The 17,069-nt window shown below is 29.6% G+C and overlaps 3 protein-coding genes across 3 annotated transcripts; all 3 read left to right on the top strand.

The window, feature by feature from the left end:
• Window positions 1–3,294: 3,294 nt before the first annotated feature.
• LOC101505303 (cytochrome P450 CYP736A12-like) lies at window positions 3,295–5,383 on the top strand. Its single transcript, XM_004512883.4, has 2 exons — window positions 3,295–4,018; window positions 4,379–5,383. Exons 1-2 carry the CDS (start codon window positions 3,329–3,331, stop codon window positions 5,201–5,203), a joined length of 1,515 nt encoding a protein of 504 aa, XP_004512940.1. The 5' UTR covers window positions 3,295–3,328; the 3' UTR covers window positions 5,204–5,383.
• A 2,360-nt stretch (window positions 5,384–7,743) lies between these two features.
• On the top strand, window positions 7,744–12,685 carry LOC101497154 (aspartyl protease APCB1). Its single transcript, XM_012719305.3, has 9 exons — window positions 7,744–8,460; window positions 9,503–9,620; window positions 9,856–10,085; window positions 10,184–10,420; window positions 10,588–10,738; window positions 11,081–11,166; window positions 11,615–11,729; window positions 11,814–11,886; window positions 12,311–12,685. The coding sequence occupies exons 1-9, from the start codon at window positions 7,871–7,873 to the stop codon at window positions 12,442–12,444; spliced, it is 1,734 nt and encodes a 577-aa protein (XP_012574759.1). The 5' UTR covers window positions 7,744–7,870; the 3' UTR covers window positions 12,445–12,685.
• A 1,270-nt stretch (window positions 12,686–13,955) lies between these two features.
• LOC105852720 (lysine-specific histone demethylase 1 homolog 1) lies at window positions 13,956–16,635 on the top strand. Its single transcript, XM_012719304.3, has one exon. It carries the CDS (start codon window positions 14,070–14,072, stop codon window positions 16,404–16,406), a length of 2,337 nt encoding a protein of 778 aa, XP_012574758.1. The 5' UTR covers window positions 13,956–14,069; the 3' UTR covers window positions 16,407–16,635.
• The last annotated feature ends 434 nt before the right edge of the window (window positions 16,636–17,069 follow it).

Here is a 17,069-nt window from a genome sequence, read left to right as displayed (position 1 = left end):
TTTCTTAGGATTATATTTTTGGACTATCAACAATCTTGTCAAGAAAACAAAGCCACAATGAAAAGAGAAAATCACCAGGTCCTCAAGGTTTACCAATTTTAGGCAACCTTCACATCCTAGGAAGCCTTTCTCATCGTGCCCTTCAAACCTTGTCCCAAAACCGATGGTTGAATTGGTAAAGAAAAAATAAAGGGTAGGTGAGGTTGTGAATATTAGTGAAATTGTGGAAGGTGTTCTAGAAGAAATTGTGTATTAAATGGTGTTGGTTAAGGATGGTATGTTTGTTTTGAAGGGGTTAGTTAAAGAGATTATGCTTCTAGGTGGAAAGTTTAATTTTGCAGACACTAGACAAAAATAGGTTTGAATTTCCAATAACTTATTTTTTTTGTTTTATATGTATTTTTCTCTATTTTATATGTATTTAATTTATCTATTGCGTTAATATAGAAATATTTTTATATATATTTAATCGATCAAGGACTAATAATTTGAGAGAACTGAATTTTAATTATGACTGTAATAATTTTTGAGTGGATTTTACTTACCTTTATGTAATATTCATATTTTTTATTATTATTAGTAATGTGTAAAATATTTTTTTTTTATAATTTATAATGTGGTTGTTATTATTATTATTATTATTATTATTATTATTATTATTATTATTATTATATTTTTTTATTTAATTATTATTTTTGAAAAGTATATATGTGTATGACATGATGTATTTAATTTGTCTAAATATTTATGTTAAGTATTTGAAAAAAAAAATACTTATAATAATAACACGATTTAACTATTTTTAGAAAACAAAAATAATTTATTTTAGATTAATCAATCGCCCAACTGTTAGTTAATGAGAAAAACCATATAAATCTCTAAGAAGAAAAAAAAAAGATGTATAAGTCGCTTGTAGAAGTTGTAGATTAGAAGAAAAAAAAAAGGAATACTGAATCATAAGGGAAAGAAACATCACTTCATTTGAGATAAGGAAGGAAAATCGGTTCTAGTGGTCTATAGTTGTAGAAGAAACTTAGGAATTTGCTCCAACTTCGTTCAGATTTTAGTACGTGTTATCTTTACCTTTGAATTTGATTAATTAATATAATCTATTAATATTTTTACTTTCTTTCTCTGATTCCATTTGATAAAATCTTTAATTTTGAAACGATAATTTTTTATACAAAAATTTATGTTTGTAAATTAAAAAAATTGATTGTTATGATAAAGTTGTTATTGTTGTTACTAGTCAAAAACTGATTATTATCAATAAAAAAATCTTTAATTTTTAATATTGCATATCCCGATCCGGTCTTTATTATTGTTGTTACTAGTGAAAAACTGATTTTTTGTAAGATTTATTTTTTGGTAGTAAAACGTCAAGAGTTTTGACTTTAGAGTTTTTTTTTTATTTTCGGATTAACTTTACTTTATGTAATTGCGAATACTTTGATTCGATATTTTTAAAAATACAATTAAAAAAGTTATTAATTGTTTTTAAAATAAATGAATATTTAAGACAATCTTATAAATAAATAAAAACAAATATGTATATTTACGTTTAGAATTTTGTTAGCTAATGTATCGAAAAAGATGAATGTTACCCTTTTAACCGAATTCTAAATTTGGAAGGCTCATTTCGTTTTCATACGAATATTTGTTGAGATTTTTTAAGAATAAATATAGTAAAATGACATCATAGTGTAATTTAATACAATTCACGTATAAAAATAATTTAATAGAAAATAATATCAATTGATATTTGAGTTGTATTTGGCATAAGGAATTAATAACTTTGATTATATTTCAATACTTAATACTTAAGTATTTTTTTCTTTAACTTATTAATTATGTAGTTGAGAAAGTAATCAACCATATATATTGTCAATAGTTATAAGTTAGATAGGATATATGAAATCAAAATGAAGTTATAAGTGGGTAAGTTAGTTTCAATTCAAAATTTAAATTGGTATTAGAATCTATTTAAGAGTTGTTAGACTATATGCTATTAGATTTTTGTTATTAGACCACTCAAATAAGATTTAGTTTGAAATGTATTTGCAGAAAAAGAAATATTTTCTCACTACCAAGTCTAAATAATACAAAACATGATTTTTGAAATTTAGAATGTTTATTTGAGTGTGCAAACTAACTCTAGGAGTAGAATAGAATGATATGTGATTTGATGGTTTGGGGAAGAAATATAAAACCGGAGAGAAATTCATTCTAAAAATAAATATTTTTTATTTTTTATTTATATTTGAAATGTATGTCTAAATTATGTATTCAAATAACTACAATTACTTTAGTCAATATTTAAATTTGAGTTTTTGTAATTAATAAATTCATTAATTACTTGAATTTAATTAATTAATTATTGTTTAAACGTTTAATTGTTAATATTTAATTTCATCAAAATAAAAACATTTATAAATTAATTAATTTTAGGCGGCAAAAAAAAAAGTTTTTTTTTAGGCAACATTATAAACTAAGTTCTAGTTAGGTTCTGGTAAAGTGTTAGGTCGCTGGTAAAACAAAATAATGGGTCAACACAATATTCTGATATTCATTTTCTATTCATAAATCTTTTTTCTCTAGATGATATAGTAAAAAAAATTTACACAGATAAAGTTTTGGATTCGACCATAACTGTAATTGCGATTACTCTGATTTATTAATTTTAAATATACAATTGAAAAAATTATTAATTGGTTTTAAAGTAAATGAGTATTTAAGATAATTTTATATATATATATATATATATATATATATATATATATATATATATATATAATTGTAAATATACATTTAGAATTTCATTAATTAATGTCTCGAAAAAATAGAATGTTACAATAGTTATTTTTTAGCCCATAATCATCAATTTAGATTGTTTTGTTTTTTTACAACTTTTTTCTTTTAAATAAGTAGTTCCAGGTAGATATAGTTTTCCTTTTAAGTTTTGTTTGTGATTTCATCGTCTGAGCATTGTGTTTTTTATATTTTAGCGTTGGGTTTGTGATTTTATGTCTTGTCGCATTGTTTATTTGATTCAAATCATCATATTAGCTTCAATTCATTACAAATTAAATTAATGAATTTAATGTCGTCAACGCTGTAGATTTGAAGACATATATATTTCATACACTTAAATTTTGTCACATTTACTCTTTTGTAAAGTTGATCTACTCAATAAAAACTTTTAATTTTAATAAAATTCGTCGTTTGTAATAAATTATTAAATAGAGTTTCTCATAATTCAATGTATCTTAACCCTATATATATTATCACCTTAGATCTAACCTTAAAGCATTATTCCTTTTCCTAGAACATGTTTTCTTCAACTTTATCAATCTCATGGATCATTTTAGCCTTCATATTATTCATCCTATCAAGAATCTTATCAAGAAAACAAAGCCACAATGAAAAGAAAAAACCACCAGGTCTACAAGGTCTACCAATTTTAGGCAGCCTTCACATCCTAGGGAGCCTTCCTCATCGTTCCCTTCAAACCTTGTCCAAAAAATATGGTCCTATAATGTCTCTAAGATTAGGACTAGTTCCAACAATTCTAGTAACTTCCCCTGAATTAGCTGAACTATTCTTAAAAACACATGAATCTAATTTTGCAAGTAGACCAAAAATTGAAGCATCAAAGTATATTTCTTATGGCTACAAAGGTTTAATTTTTTCTCAATATGGTCCTTATTGGAGAAACATGAGGAAAGTTTGCACCTTGCAACTTCTAAGTACGACGAAAGTTGAGTCCTTTGCACCTTTGAGGAAGAATGAAGTTGAAAGGATGGTTGAATTGGTAAAGAAAAAAGAAAGGGTTGGTGAGGTTGTGAATATTAGTGAAATTGTGGAAGGTGTTTTAGAAGAAATTGTATATAAAATGGTGTTGGGGTGTAATAAGGATGATATGTTTGATTTGAAGGGGTTAATTAAAGAGATTACAACACTAGGTGGAAAGGTTAATTTTGGAGATTACGTGCCTTGGTTTAGAATCTTGGATTTACAGGTTTGAATTTCTAAGTCTTCTTACAAGTCTTTTAAATTTTATTTGAATTCATTAATTTAAATGTATATTTTTATGTTTTTAAAAATATTAAAATCGGAGAATAAATATCCTTTATAAAAATGGGGTAATTTTCCCTTTACAAGTTGCAAGAATTATCAAAATAAAAAGTGAATAAAAATATTTTTTGTTGTTGTTGAGATTTTTGTATTAATGTTACTTTTTATTTTGAATAAGAAATATCAAATTCGTCTCTAATTCGAACAATAAATTTATTTAGCAATAAAATCTATTTTTTATCTTTAGTTTTGTTATCTAACTCTGTTTTTTTTAATCATTATTACAATCATACTATTATTTTAGGGATTGAGGAGAAGCTTCAAGAGAACAAGTAAAGCAATTGACAAAATGTTGGAAAAAATAATCAATGAGAAAGAACAAAGTTTCAATGCACAAAATGGTAGTCATAAGGATTTCATAGTAATATTACTCTCAATGATGGATCAACCAACTGACCCTAATGATGAACAAAATCATATAATTGATCGAACAAACATAAAAGCCATTATTTTGGATATGATTTCAGCAGCATTTGATACTTCCACAACTGTTATTTTGTGGGTTTTATCTGAACTATTAAGAAATCCAAAGGTTATGAAAAAAATTCAAGATGAGCTAAATAATGTGGTTGGAGTGAAAAAATTAGTAGAAGAAATTGATTTAGTAAAATTAAAGTATTTGGATATGGTGATTAAGGAGAGTTTTAGATTACATCCTGTCATACCATTAATTGCAAGAGAATCAATAAAAGACATAATTATTAATGGTTATCACATAGAAAAAAATTCGAGGATCTTGATAAATACATGGGCAATTGGAAGAGATCCAAAAATTTGGTCAGATAATGTTGACGTCTTTTATCCTGAGAGATTTATTGACAATAATATTGATATTAAAGGATATAATTTTGAAATATTACCATTTGGATCCGGGCGAAGAGGATGTTCTGGAATGAACTTAGGTCTTGTAAGTGTTAAATTTATTATAGCTCAATTGGTGCATTGTTTTAATTGGGAGCTTCCAAAGGGTATGAGTATTGAGGAATTGGACATGACGGAGCAATTTGGTTTAACAGTAACAAGAGCAACACATTTGTTTGCAGTTCCTAAATATCGTCTTCTTATATAGCACTATATTGATGGATCAAATTGATAATAATGTTTAGTTTGATTTTGATGTAGTAAAGAAATAAGTCACTTGAGTTATGAATTTCCAATATCTTTTGTGATAGATTAAAATATGTATGTTTGGAATGACAATAAAATTAATATAATTACAATAAATTATTATCAACAGTATAATTAAAATGCACATTTTTTTCTCTACATCAACCAAATTTATCCTTTGGTTGAAATTAATTTTGGTGTGTTTGAAGTATTATGTTTGAAATTTGGATAGACGTCGTGGTGTTTATTGGTTAGGTCAAATTGACCAAACGATAAAATTGATTCGAATTAACTCAAAAAATTAGTTTGAGTCTAGTAATTGAGTGATTTTAGTTTTCAAAATAAGAAATTCAACTACTAAAATTTGTGTTGGGTAAAGTGGGACCATTCTTAGATAAACTTAGATGATTTGGTTTCTCTAAAAAGACTTGTAATTTTTTATTTTATTTGAAAAAATTATAAGACTTTCTTTAAAAAAAACTTAGAAGATCCAAATTCAATCCATATTTCACCATATTTACTCACTCACCCAACGCACTAAGAAAATCTGAAACAAAACTCTAACACATATACATACACGGTTGTCACTGCTTCTCACCACATTTTCTCAAATCTAATTCAACTTGTTCTCAAATCTAATTCAACTCCTAAAAACAACCAAACATCTATTAAGATTAAGGGAAAATAGAAAACCTTTACCATTATAGATACTTTGGTATCATATTGGTGGAACCCTAAATGAATTGACAATGTTGTTAGATCATTTTCGTTCTTCGTAGAACTCTAGATTGTACCGAAAAATGGATTGGTTAGATAAAGAGTTTAAGACATTGAGTATATGAGTCCTACTCTTATATTTTTTTCATTTAGCTCATTCGTAATCATTAAATATGAGAGTAACACACACACACACTTGAATTTTAACATCTAATAAATATAATGAGAAGACTACCAGATTCCTTATTTTTCTTGAATGTTCAAGATCTAGGTGGTAATTTGGTTTAAGGAATTCACGACAAGATATAATACATCTCTCAAAAAGTTGTGCATTATGGATCACCTGTATGATGGTTCACCCTATACACTCAGATAAAAACAAACAAATTTTAGGCAAATGCTAACAATTGTTTTTGGAGACTTTATTTCAAACGCCATTGATTAAATTTCTTGAAATGTCTTATATTAAATAAATGTTTAAATGTGCTTTTAGTCTCCACAAATATACAATTTTTTGTTTTTAATCCATGTAAAAATATATTTGTTCTATTTTTAATCCTTGCAAATATATTATTTTGTGTTGTTGTTATTTTGTTTTAATCTCTGTAAAATTGATTCATATTAAAACTGAGTCGTGCAATTTTGATTTCAATTTTTAATATGAGAGTAAAATCAAAATTTCTATATACTATAATTATCAAATTCAAATAAAATAAATTTCGATGAACTAAAAATAAAAAATAATATTTACTAAAAATAAAAAATAATATTTACTAAAAATAAAATAAAAAAATTATATATTTATCGATAACAAAAGCATATTTAAATATTATATAATGAACCAATAAATGAGTAGCTATCCACTCCTTTTTTGGATTTGAATTTCCTACACTAATTTCAATGAACATTCCAATTTTAAATCAACAACTCAAATCATTTTGACCCTAAATACAGATTTTTCAATTAAAATTGTTGTTTTTTTTCTTTTAAACATGCCTATGAGATTTGATTCATTTAAGTGAATAAAATGTAAATTAAAAAAAAATCAATTGTTGTTATTATAATAAACTTATGATTGGTTAAGGTGGTTATGATTGGTACCAAAATATAATTATAAGCTATAAATTAGTTTTTTTGGTCTTATCAAACAAAATAATATCTATCTTTATGTTCTGTTTGAATAAAATTTATTTATTGTAGATATCTTATAACTTATAGTTGACAGTTGTTAAATTAATTGAAGTGTTCGATGAAATTAAGAGTTCAATTAATTTAAAACATAAAATGACATTTTAAATTAAAAATAAATTTTATTAATTAATAATTAAAATATTTTAAAATTAGCAATTTAAAGTTTATTTTTTTAATAATTTAAATTTTATTAATTTGATATATTGATTTATCTATTATTATTTATTTTAAATAAATAAATTATTTACTTTAAAATACAAATTATTTAAAAAGATAATAAATAATACTTCTAAATTATTTATTAAAATCATTTTAAACTTTTAAAATTATTTATTTTAAATTATAAAAAATCATTTTAATTACAATAATAAAATTACAATTGAAAGAAAGATAATAAACTATAAATTATAAATTGATAAACTACTTGAATTAATTTGAATTAACTTATAGTTTATAAACTATAAATTTATTTTTAATAACAAAACCTTAATTTGTTATTCAATAAATAATATTTTAAGTCCATTGCAAGGATCCTTCCTTTGTACACATTTTCTCCCACTCACACTTCACAATGTAACACCTCAATTGACCAATTCAAGTCTTTTCTAAGACTTTTATGCAACACTTGTTGTTTGAGTTGTCATCATTCTCATTCTTCTTCATCATCTTTTACTCTTAGCTTAACAACAATAACATTAACAATATTACTCCTAATTCAAACATGGAAGATGATAAAGAATCACAATCACAAACACCACAACTCAAAAGTGTTGTTATAATTTCAATTCCACCTTCAAATAACCCTTCTTTAGGCAAAAAAATCACTGCTTTTACTTTCTCTAACAACCCTTTTTCTCCTCAACAACAACCTCAAAACAATGTTCCTCCAATGTCTCCAATCCAATCCTACCCATCAAATCATCAACTTCAATTTTCATCCACAAGAAGATTTTTTCACACCACCCAAATAAAGTTTTTCACTTTCTTTGGTATTTTTCTCTTTGCCCTTTTTCTCTATGGTTCTCTTTTCTCAACTATAACAACAACCCTTGAACTAAGTGAACTCAAGAATCATCATCATGATGGTGGTGATGATGAATCTGATGAACCTAGTTCCTTTTTATTTCCTCTGTTTAAGAAATATGGTGTTGTTGGACAGAGGGATTTGAAGCTTATTGATGTTAAAAAAGGGAACTTTGTGACACAAAAAAGTGGTGATAGTGATGGTATTGCTTTTAGTTCTAGGGTTGTAGCTGTTGATTCATCATCATCCACCGTTTTTCCAATCAGTGGCAATGTTTATCCAGATGGGTATGTTAAAAATTGTTGCTTTTTGCTTGTTTGAGTCAATGTGGATCAAGGAATAGGATGAAAGTTTTGAACTTTTCCCCTTTTTTTGTTGGGTGCTTAACAGTATCATGTTGACTAAATCACAAGAATTTAGAAGAAAAGAAAATTAGGAGATAATTAAGAAAATTGATTTTTATTTTGGTTGAACCCTTTGGTTCTATGTAGAAAGGGGCTCTAGTAATGAATTTGGATTTATGCAATCGATTACAGTGCAGTCAGTACATCTGGATTGTTTTATCTTAACCAGATGATTCATATTTCAATTTTGGATTTTAATTATTTTTAAATAAAATTCCGAGTTTGAAATCTGGACTGTGTGATCTTAACTGGACGGTCTTGATGTGCCTGACTGCCTGCACTGCAGTCGAAGGCGACCAACCGTAGTGAATTCGGGTCCCTATAGTAATACTACGTAGAGTGGCATCAAATCTTAATTGCAGCCACATTAGCAGTATCAGTATCTTTTCACAATGATTCATAATTTCGGTAATCACACCATTACTACAACCACGATTTATATGTTGAGTATGACTCATAGTTTACAGTTAAGGGGTAATTTTGTGAATTGGATTGTAGTATTTAAACACAAGACGTAATCTGTAACCCTAATTTGAATAATAGAAAGGTACTGCAACCAATCTGCATTTGGAGACATAAGGCATAGTTGGTCGAACTTCGTGAACAAAATCTCATGTGTTATTTATTTGTGTTTTTTCGTATCACTTTTCTTTTGCATAGGGTTGCTGTTCTAACAACTTATAATCATGTTTTAATCAACAATGCCTTCATTACCTAATAGTAATGCATTTCCTCAAATTGTGAATTTGTACACTGAGTGATCTGGTTGTTGTAGAATTGGAGTCCATGTTAAATATGGTCCTAGGATTAGGATACTCCAACTTCATGATGATCTAGGAAACTACTGATTTATGGCTATTCCAATTTCCTATATTACATATGAATAAGTATGTATCATGGCTTAGCAAGATGTTCTTCCTTGCAGGTTGTATTACACACATGTACGCGTTGGAAACCCTCCTAAGCGTTATTTTGTTGATGTGGATACAGGGAGTGACTTAACTTGGATTCAGTGTGATGCTCCATGTAGAAGTTGTGCTAAGGTAATATCTGAGTATAATTGTTACCTAAGTAAGTGTCTGGATTGGATGTAATTTGTATGCATTGTCAGTGTAAAGATTTGACTTTAATCATATCGAACTCAAAAATCATAAAAATGATGGTTTGTAATTGGCTAACAGTGTAAAAAGTTTTACACTGGCCGTGCATCAAAATTAATTTCTTCTGAATTTTGAGATTGAAAAACTATGTTTACTCAAGGGATTATAATTGATATAGGGAGCAAATGTGCCGTACAAGCCAATAAGAACAAATATAGTGCCATCTTTAGACTCTCTATGCTTGGAAGTTCAGAAGAATCAAAAGAATGGATATCATGAAAGTTTCCAACAGTGTGACTATGAAATTCAATATGCAGATCATAGTTCTTCCATGGGGGTTCTTATTAGAGACGAGCTTCATCTTATGACTACTAATGGATCCAAAACCAAGTTAAATTTTGTTTTCGGGTATGAATCGTCTTTTTGCTGTCTTTTTTATTTTCTTTAAGGAAATATATTCTTTAAAGTACTGATTCATTCATTCTACACAATGTATTTGTTGTAAGGTGTGGATATGATCAAGAGGGTTTGCTTTTGAACACATTGACAAAAACAGATGGAATCATGGGACTGAGTAGGGCAAAAGTTGGATTACCTTATCAGTTGTCAAGTAAAGGGATTATTAAGAATGTGGTTGGTCATTGCTTAAGCAATAATGATGGAGTTGGTGGTGGATACATGTTCTTAGGTGATGATTTTGTGCCTTATTGGGGCATGACTTGGGCTCCTATGACTCAGATTACGTATGATTTTCTCGACAACATGTTTCTTTTCCCTTTATGAAGTGATTTTGTTATTTAGCACGAGAAATCTACGATAGAAGCGTCTGTTTACTTTCTAAAAACATTTTGCAATTACAGTGATCAAGGTTTCTTGTTGTTCTGAGGTTTCTTCTGTTTCTTCTATACAGAGATTTATACCAAACTGAGGTTCTTGGAATAAATTACGGTAATCGACTACTCAGTTTTGATGGACACAGCAAAGTAGGAAATGTGGTTTTTGATAGTGGCAGTTCTTATACGTATTTTCCAAAAGAGGCGTACCGTGATCTTGTTGCTTCTGTGAGTTTTTACATCTAACCATCTTGAAAATTATGAACTTGTTTTTAAGGCCTATTTGAGTTTATCTATTGACATAAGAACATGTGAGACTGTATGGGAAGGTTTTTGAAAACAATTTATGACATATTCATAATCTGTTTTTAGCTTATTCTCATAAGCTCTCAACTCTGAAGGATAGCTTATGAATACAGCTTATATAGTTTATATGAATATAATTTGACTTTATTTTATCGTTTGTTATAGAAATAACTTATACATAAACACTTATATTATAAGCGTTTATGACTTAATGCTATAAGCGATTAAGTAAGATGCTTATCCATTATGCATACAATGATGCAGCTTGAAGAAGTTTCTGGGCTAGGTCTCGTTGAAGATGATTCAGATACAACTTTGCCAATTTGCTGGCAAGCTAATTTCCCAATCAGGTAAGAAAAGTTGACTCAAGGTGTAATTCAGAGCTTGTTTGTTACGGATTATGATAAAAGTGATTTTGGTATTCAATAATTTAGATATTGTTTTTAGAGATTTTTAAGAAAAATACAAACTATTTCGTGTTTGTTTACCCTAACATAAATCAAGTTGTAATGACACTAAATATAGTTATCTACTTTTTCTATAGCAAATGTTAGTTTTCAAGGTTCAAACCGTGGAACTCCTACTTAAAATTTTTTCAATTTCTCTTAACTCACCAACTGAGCTACTTCGACAGGACTAGTTCTCTACTTCTATAATGTCCCTTGTTATGATGAAATTAAATAAGTTCATTAGTTTTCTTGTGTTACTTTGACTAATCACCTTGTGGAGCAATAAAATAAGTCTATCACAATGGAGCAGGCTTTTCTAAACTCCATGTTATTATATGGATGCATGCAGATCTGTCAAAGACGTCAAGGATTACTTCAAGACCTTAACTCTTCGATTCGGAAACAAATGGTGGATTTTGTCGACATTGTTTCATATACCGCCGGAGGGTTACTTGATCATTAGTGTAATGAATCTCTTCATCTAATACAATTTTATTTCCATTTCCAACAGATTTTGTTTTCTTCTAATAAACACTCTTATGATACAGAACAAAGGCAATGTGTGCTTAGCTATCCTTGATGGTAGCAATGTAAATGATGGATCCTCAATTATACTTGGAGGTACTTATGCAACTTTTGTCTGCTAGATTTTTCCGATACTTTTTTGGCTTAAATGCACTTTTAGTCTCCTCTTTTAACTGAAACATGATTTTAGTCTCCTCTTTTCTAAATCCAAGATTTTAGTTCATCTGTTTCACAAGTTTCATGATTTTTTCCTCAATCTAGTTTAGGGCTTATTTTTATGACATGTTATATTTATTAATGATGTAGGTTTGTTTGCATTTAATGACGTGACATTGCTAATTTGGACCAAAAACAACAAATTTTAGAAGAATAAGTTTATATTTGATCAATGAAACTACTCGTAATACATAGTAAAGTAAAAAATTAAATGAAAGTGTGGGTGCAATGAATATTCTGCTAAGCTTGGTTTGATGAACAATTTTTCTTTTTCATTGATTATGAATAAATGTGGTATTTGCAGACATTTCATTGCGAGGATATTTGGTTGTGTATGACAATGTGAACAAGAATATTGGTTGGGAGAGAACTAAATGTGGCATGCCAAACAGAATATTGAAAAAGAATTACAATTTCTTCAGTGATAATATGCTATGATTCTCACAAAATTGTTCTCTCACAAGATTCTAAATCTTGTATTATTTTGATAATTTTTCATCCTAAAATCTTAGATATTCAGGAGTAAATTATAGTATATATGTACAGTATAGCCAAAATATATTTGGACTAATAATGAATAGATAACTTTTTATACCACTAACTATATGATGTGTCTAATGTCTATTATGTATAAACAAAATAGTTAAAATTACTAAGCATCTCTAATTGATCTACACTTGGAATTATTCTTGTGATTTGTTATTATGGATTAAGTGTATGGATGGATTAATTTATTTGAGCTCATTTAGAAAACTTCATTCAAAATCAAGATGGCATTTGGATTCGGTAAATCATTGGCAGAGAATTCAAATTTAGAACTCAAATCATCTAATCATGATTTAACTGTTTGAGTTGCTTAGGGTTTTATTAAGATCATGATTGATCGAAATGACAAACAAAATATATATTATTTTATGATTAAAAAAGAAAATTGAAAACTATTTTACGTTGAAATTTAGGTTGTACATTCAAATTGCAACATCATGTTTTCGAAGTATCGTCTGATTTGGGTTTTGTGTGGACCTTTATAATTTTGCTGATGAAAATGTGCCTAAATTGATAGAGGAGTACAACTTTCAAACATTGTTAGCCAATAATGGTCAACTGTCGAATGTGGTTTAGGTGATGTTCAAGTAGTTGAATGTAAGTTAGACAAACTAAGAGCAGATGAATAAGTTGGGCGAATCTTTCTCAAGTCCAATAAGTCCTAGGAGTGTCACGTACATCAATAATGGGTAGAAACACACATTACTTATGAGATTAGCTAATTCAAGTGAATCATAGTTAGATTTTGCAGATCATAATGTATTAATCAATAAAATTTAATTTATCTATAAATATTCATTGTACACTGACACATACAATCAATCAAATTTATAATTTTTTGTAATATATCCTTTAAATTTATGCTTTATGTTTTCATTAGCTTAGTAACTCTTAAAAAAGTTAAACTCCACACTTAACACTTTTTATAGTTAAAAAACTCAAAATTAAAGAACATAGTTCTTTCTTAGCTTAATCTTTTAAAACAAAGAGAATCATTAATTAAAAATTGTTAGTCATTCATGAACTAACTTTTAATTTCAACAATATATAATATAAATATGGTGTCCATGAACAATCCTAACTTAAAGGTTAATTTGAATGTGTCCTCTAATCTTCTGTTGGATTGGATCCCTAAGTTGTCTTGAACACTCTTAAACTCATAGTTTACAAACAACTTATATTGTTAAACCACTGTTTATTTCATCTGCATACTTGTTAAGCTATCAATTCCATTTACTTGACATAAATAGATGTAAGAATGACGACAACAACAACAAAAAATATTTAATGCAGCTTTTTAGTAATTACATGAAAGGTATGAGTTTTTTTAATACTAAGGGTATTATTGTCATTTAACATACCGGATCTTGCCCCATTACCATCGGTAGCAATAAAAAGAACCATGCAAAGTCCCATAAACCCAAAAAGAAGAAGAAAATAAAAAACTACAAGACGATGTGGATTCAGATACTGAACTAAACTCAACAAAAGTATCAGAAAAACACATAGATATAGAAATGTCAGAACCAAAATCCCAAAACGACGTCGTAACAATGTCCCCTGAAAACCCTATCGAACAAAATCAAGATTTAGAATCATACTCTCCAGATTCTTCCTCCGAACAACAACAACTAAATTCAATTGCAAAAACAACCCAAAAACAACAAGATCCAAACCCTAGCCAACCTCGAAAACGACGTCGGCGTAAGAAATTCTTCACTGAATTAACCGCAACAACATCACTTTCCAAAACCCGCAAAAACGACGTCGCTAAAGATACCGATGTTGAAGCCCTAATTGCTATTTCCGTTGGGTTTCCCGGTGATTCGTTAACGGAGGAAGAAATTGAAGCTAATGTTGTTAAAACCCTAGGTGGTTCTGAACAATCGAATTATATAATTGTTCGGAATCACATTCTTGCTCGGTGGCGATCCGATGTTAATGTTTGGTTGACTTATGATCGGGCTTTGAAGTCGATTCGATCGGAACATAAGGGTTTGGTCGAATCGGCTTATAGGTTTTTGATTGAGCATGGTTATATTAATTTCGGTGTTTCGCCGGAAATTAAAGAGGCGAAAGTTCGGTCTTTTGATGGGGTTGAGAGGGGGAGTGTGATTGTTATTGGAGCTGGGTTAGCGGGTTTGGTTGCGGCGAGACAATTGGTCTTTTTAGGATTTAAAGTTGTGATTTTGGAAGGTAGGAATCGGCCGGGTGGGAGAGTTAAGACTAGGAAGATGTGTGGTGGTGATGATGGTGGTGTTGAGGCTGCGGCGGATTTCGGTGGAAGTGTTCTTACTGGTGTTAATGGGAACCCTCTTGGTGTTCTTGCTAGACAATTGGATTTGCCACTTCATAAGGTTAGGGATATTTGTCCTCTTTATATGCCTGATGGAAAATGTGTTGACTCTGAGATTGATTCTAGGGTTGAGGTTTTGTTTAATAAATTGTTAGAGAGGGTTTGTAAGCTTAGGCAGGCTATGATCGAAGAGATTAAGAGTGTTGATGTTCCTTTAGGGACGGCGTTGGAGGCGTTTCGTAGGGTTTATAAGGTTGCCGAAGATAAGGAAGAGAGGATGTTGTTGAATTGGCATCTTGCTAATTTGGAGTATGCAAATGCTACTCTTATGTCTAATTTGTCTATGGCTTATTGGGATCAAGATGATCCTTATGAGATGGGTGGTGATCACTGTTTTATTCCTGGAGGGAATGAGACGTTTGTTCGTGCGTTGGCTGAGGGTCTTCCGATTTTCTATGGGAAGACAGTGAATTGGGTTAGTTATGGAAGTGATGGTGTATTGGTGTGTGCCGGGGGGCAACAGTTTCGCGCGGACATGGCCCTTTGTACTGTTCCTTTAGGAGTGCTTAAGAAAGAGTCGATTCAGTTTTTCCCTGATCTTCCTCAGAAGAAGAAAGATGCTATTCATAGGTTAGGATTTGGGTTGCTGAATAAGGTTGTGTTGCTGTTTCCGACTAATTTCTGGGGTGGGAACATTGATACGTTTGGTCACTTGGCTGAGGACTTGAGTATGAGGGGTGAGTTTTTTCTGTTCTATAGCTACGCTTCTGTGTCTGGAGGCCCGCTTCTTGTGGCTCTTGTTGCCGGGGAAGCTGCTATTAGGTTTGAGATGATGTCGCCTTTCGAGTCTGTCAAAAGGGTAATGAAAATTCTGAAGGATATTTTTCATCCGAAGGGGATCGTTGTTCCGGATCCTGTTCAAGCTGCCTGTACTCGATGGGGAAAAGATCCATTTGCGAATGGATCTTATTCTTACGTTAAGGTTGGATCTTCAGGAGATGATTATGATATACTTTCAGAGAATATTGGAGGGAGAGTATTCTTTGCTGGAGAGGCAACTAGCAGACAGTATCCTGCAACAATGCATGGAGCATTTCTTAGTGGAATGAGAGAGGCTGCAAACATTTTGAGAGTGACAAGGTGGGAGTCTAAAACGCCCTGCTACACAACGAAAAACGTCGCCGTTCAGGACAATGATTTGAACAAACTGTTTGCAAAACCTGACATGAGTTTCGGTAGCTTCTCTGTGTTGTTTAATCCAAACCCGAACAATCTCGACTCTAGTTCATTACTAAGGGTTAAAATTGGAAGAGATGCAGTGGATTGTCCCTGTCTTTATCTTTATACATTGCTTTCAAAGAAGCAGGTTATTGAGTTGAGTCAGGTCGATGGAGACGAGAACAGAATGAAAATGTTAAATCGCGATTTCAGGGCGATGTTAGTTGGGAGGAAGGGTTTATGTAGCACTGCTGAATCTCTTATTGATAACATAAAGTTGTTCAGATCTGAACTTAAAGAAGCAGAAAATGGTCTTGTGCCAGGGAAGGAAAGTTCTTAGTAGTAAGAGTAAGGACCGTGGAAAAGTAGAACCACTTGGCTCTAGCCTCTAGTGTTTTTATTCAAATTTTCAACATGACTAGATTAATTTCTGACTTTTTTTTTCTCCTCAATGTTGGCAATTTTTCTCAATGATTTTCTATACTGAACTTACTGACCTGTCACTGTTGTATTATATTCTTTTATGATTCATATTTGTATGTAGAAATGTTCACTGCCAACTTTGTTAATTACCAATATTCCTTCAATTCATTTCAGCAAACAATGCTTGTTTCACGTCAGTATCAAAAGAAACTGCTGTATAAAAGATTACTCTTTACGTCGAATAATAATTGAGTCATTTGATTATTTCACACATTAAGATAAATGTATAAATGAAAGAAAGAATACCACTTTTATTAAATTATTTTTGGTAGATATTGATACAATATCAATATGATAAATATATAATAGAAGATATTGTATTGAAAAGTATGCAATTAGTATTAATTAAATTGTACTATTAAAAAAATGCATTAAAAATTGAAGTTATTCATTTGAAGACAATTTTTTTTACAAATAGATTAATTATTGTGGAACAGAGTGGATAATACTTTTTTGCATTTATGAAAAAATATTTTTTTTACTCATACAAAGTTCACTCATTATTGGAAATCAAATTCAA

The sequence above is a fragment of the Cicer arietinum genome, chromosome 8 (genome assembly GCF_000331145.2).
Source record: "Cicer arietinum cultivar CDC Frontier isolate Library 1 chromosome 8, Cicar.CDCFrontier_v2.0, whole genome shotgun sequence".
Classification (NCBI taxonomy): domain Eukaryota; kingdom Viridiplantae; phylum Streptophyta; class Magnoliopsida; order Fabales; family Fabaceae; genus Cicer; species Cicer arietinum.
This window is presented reverse-complemented; position numbering and strand designations above follow the sequence as displayed.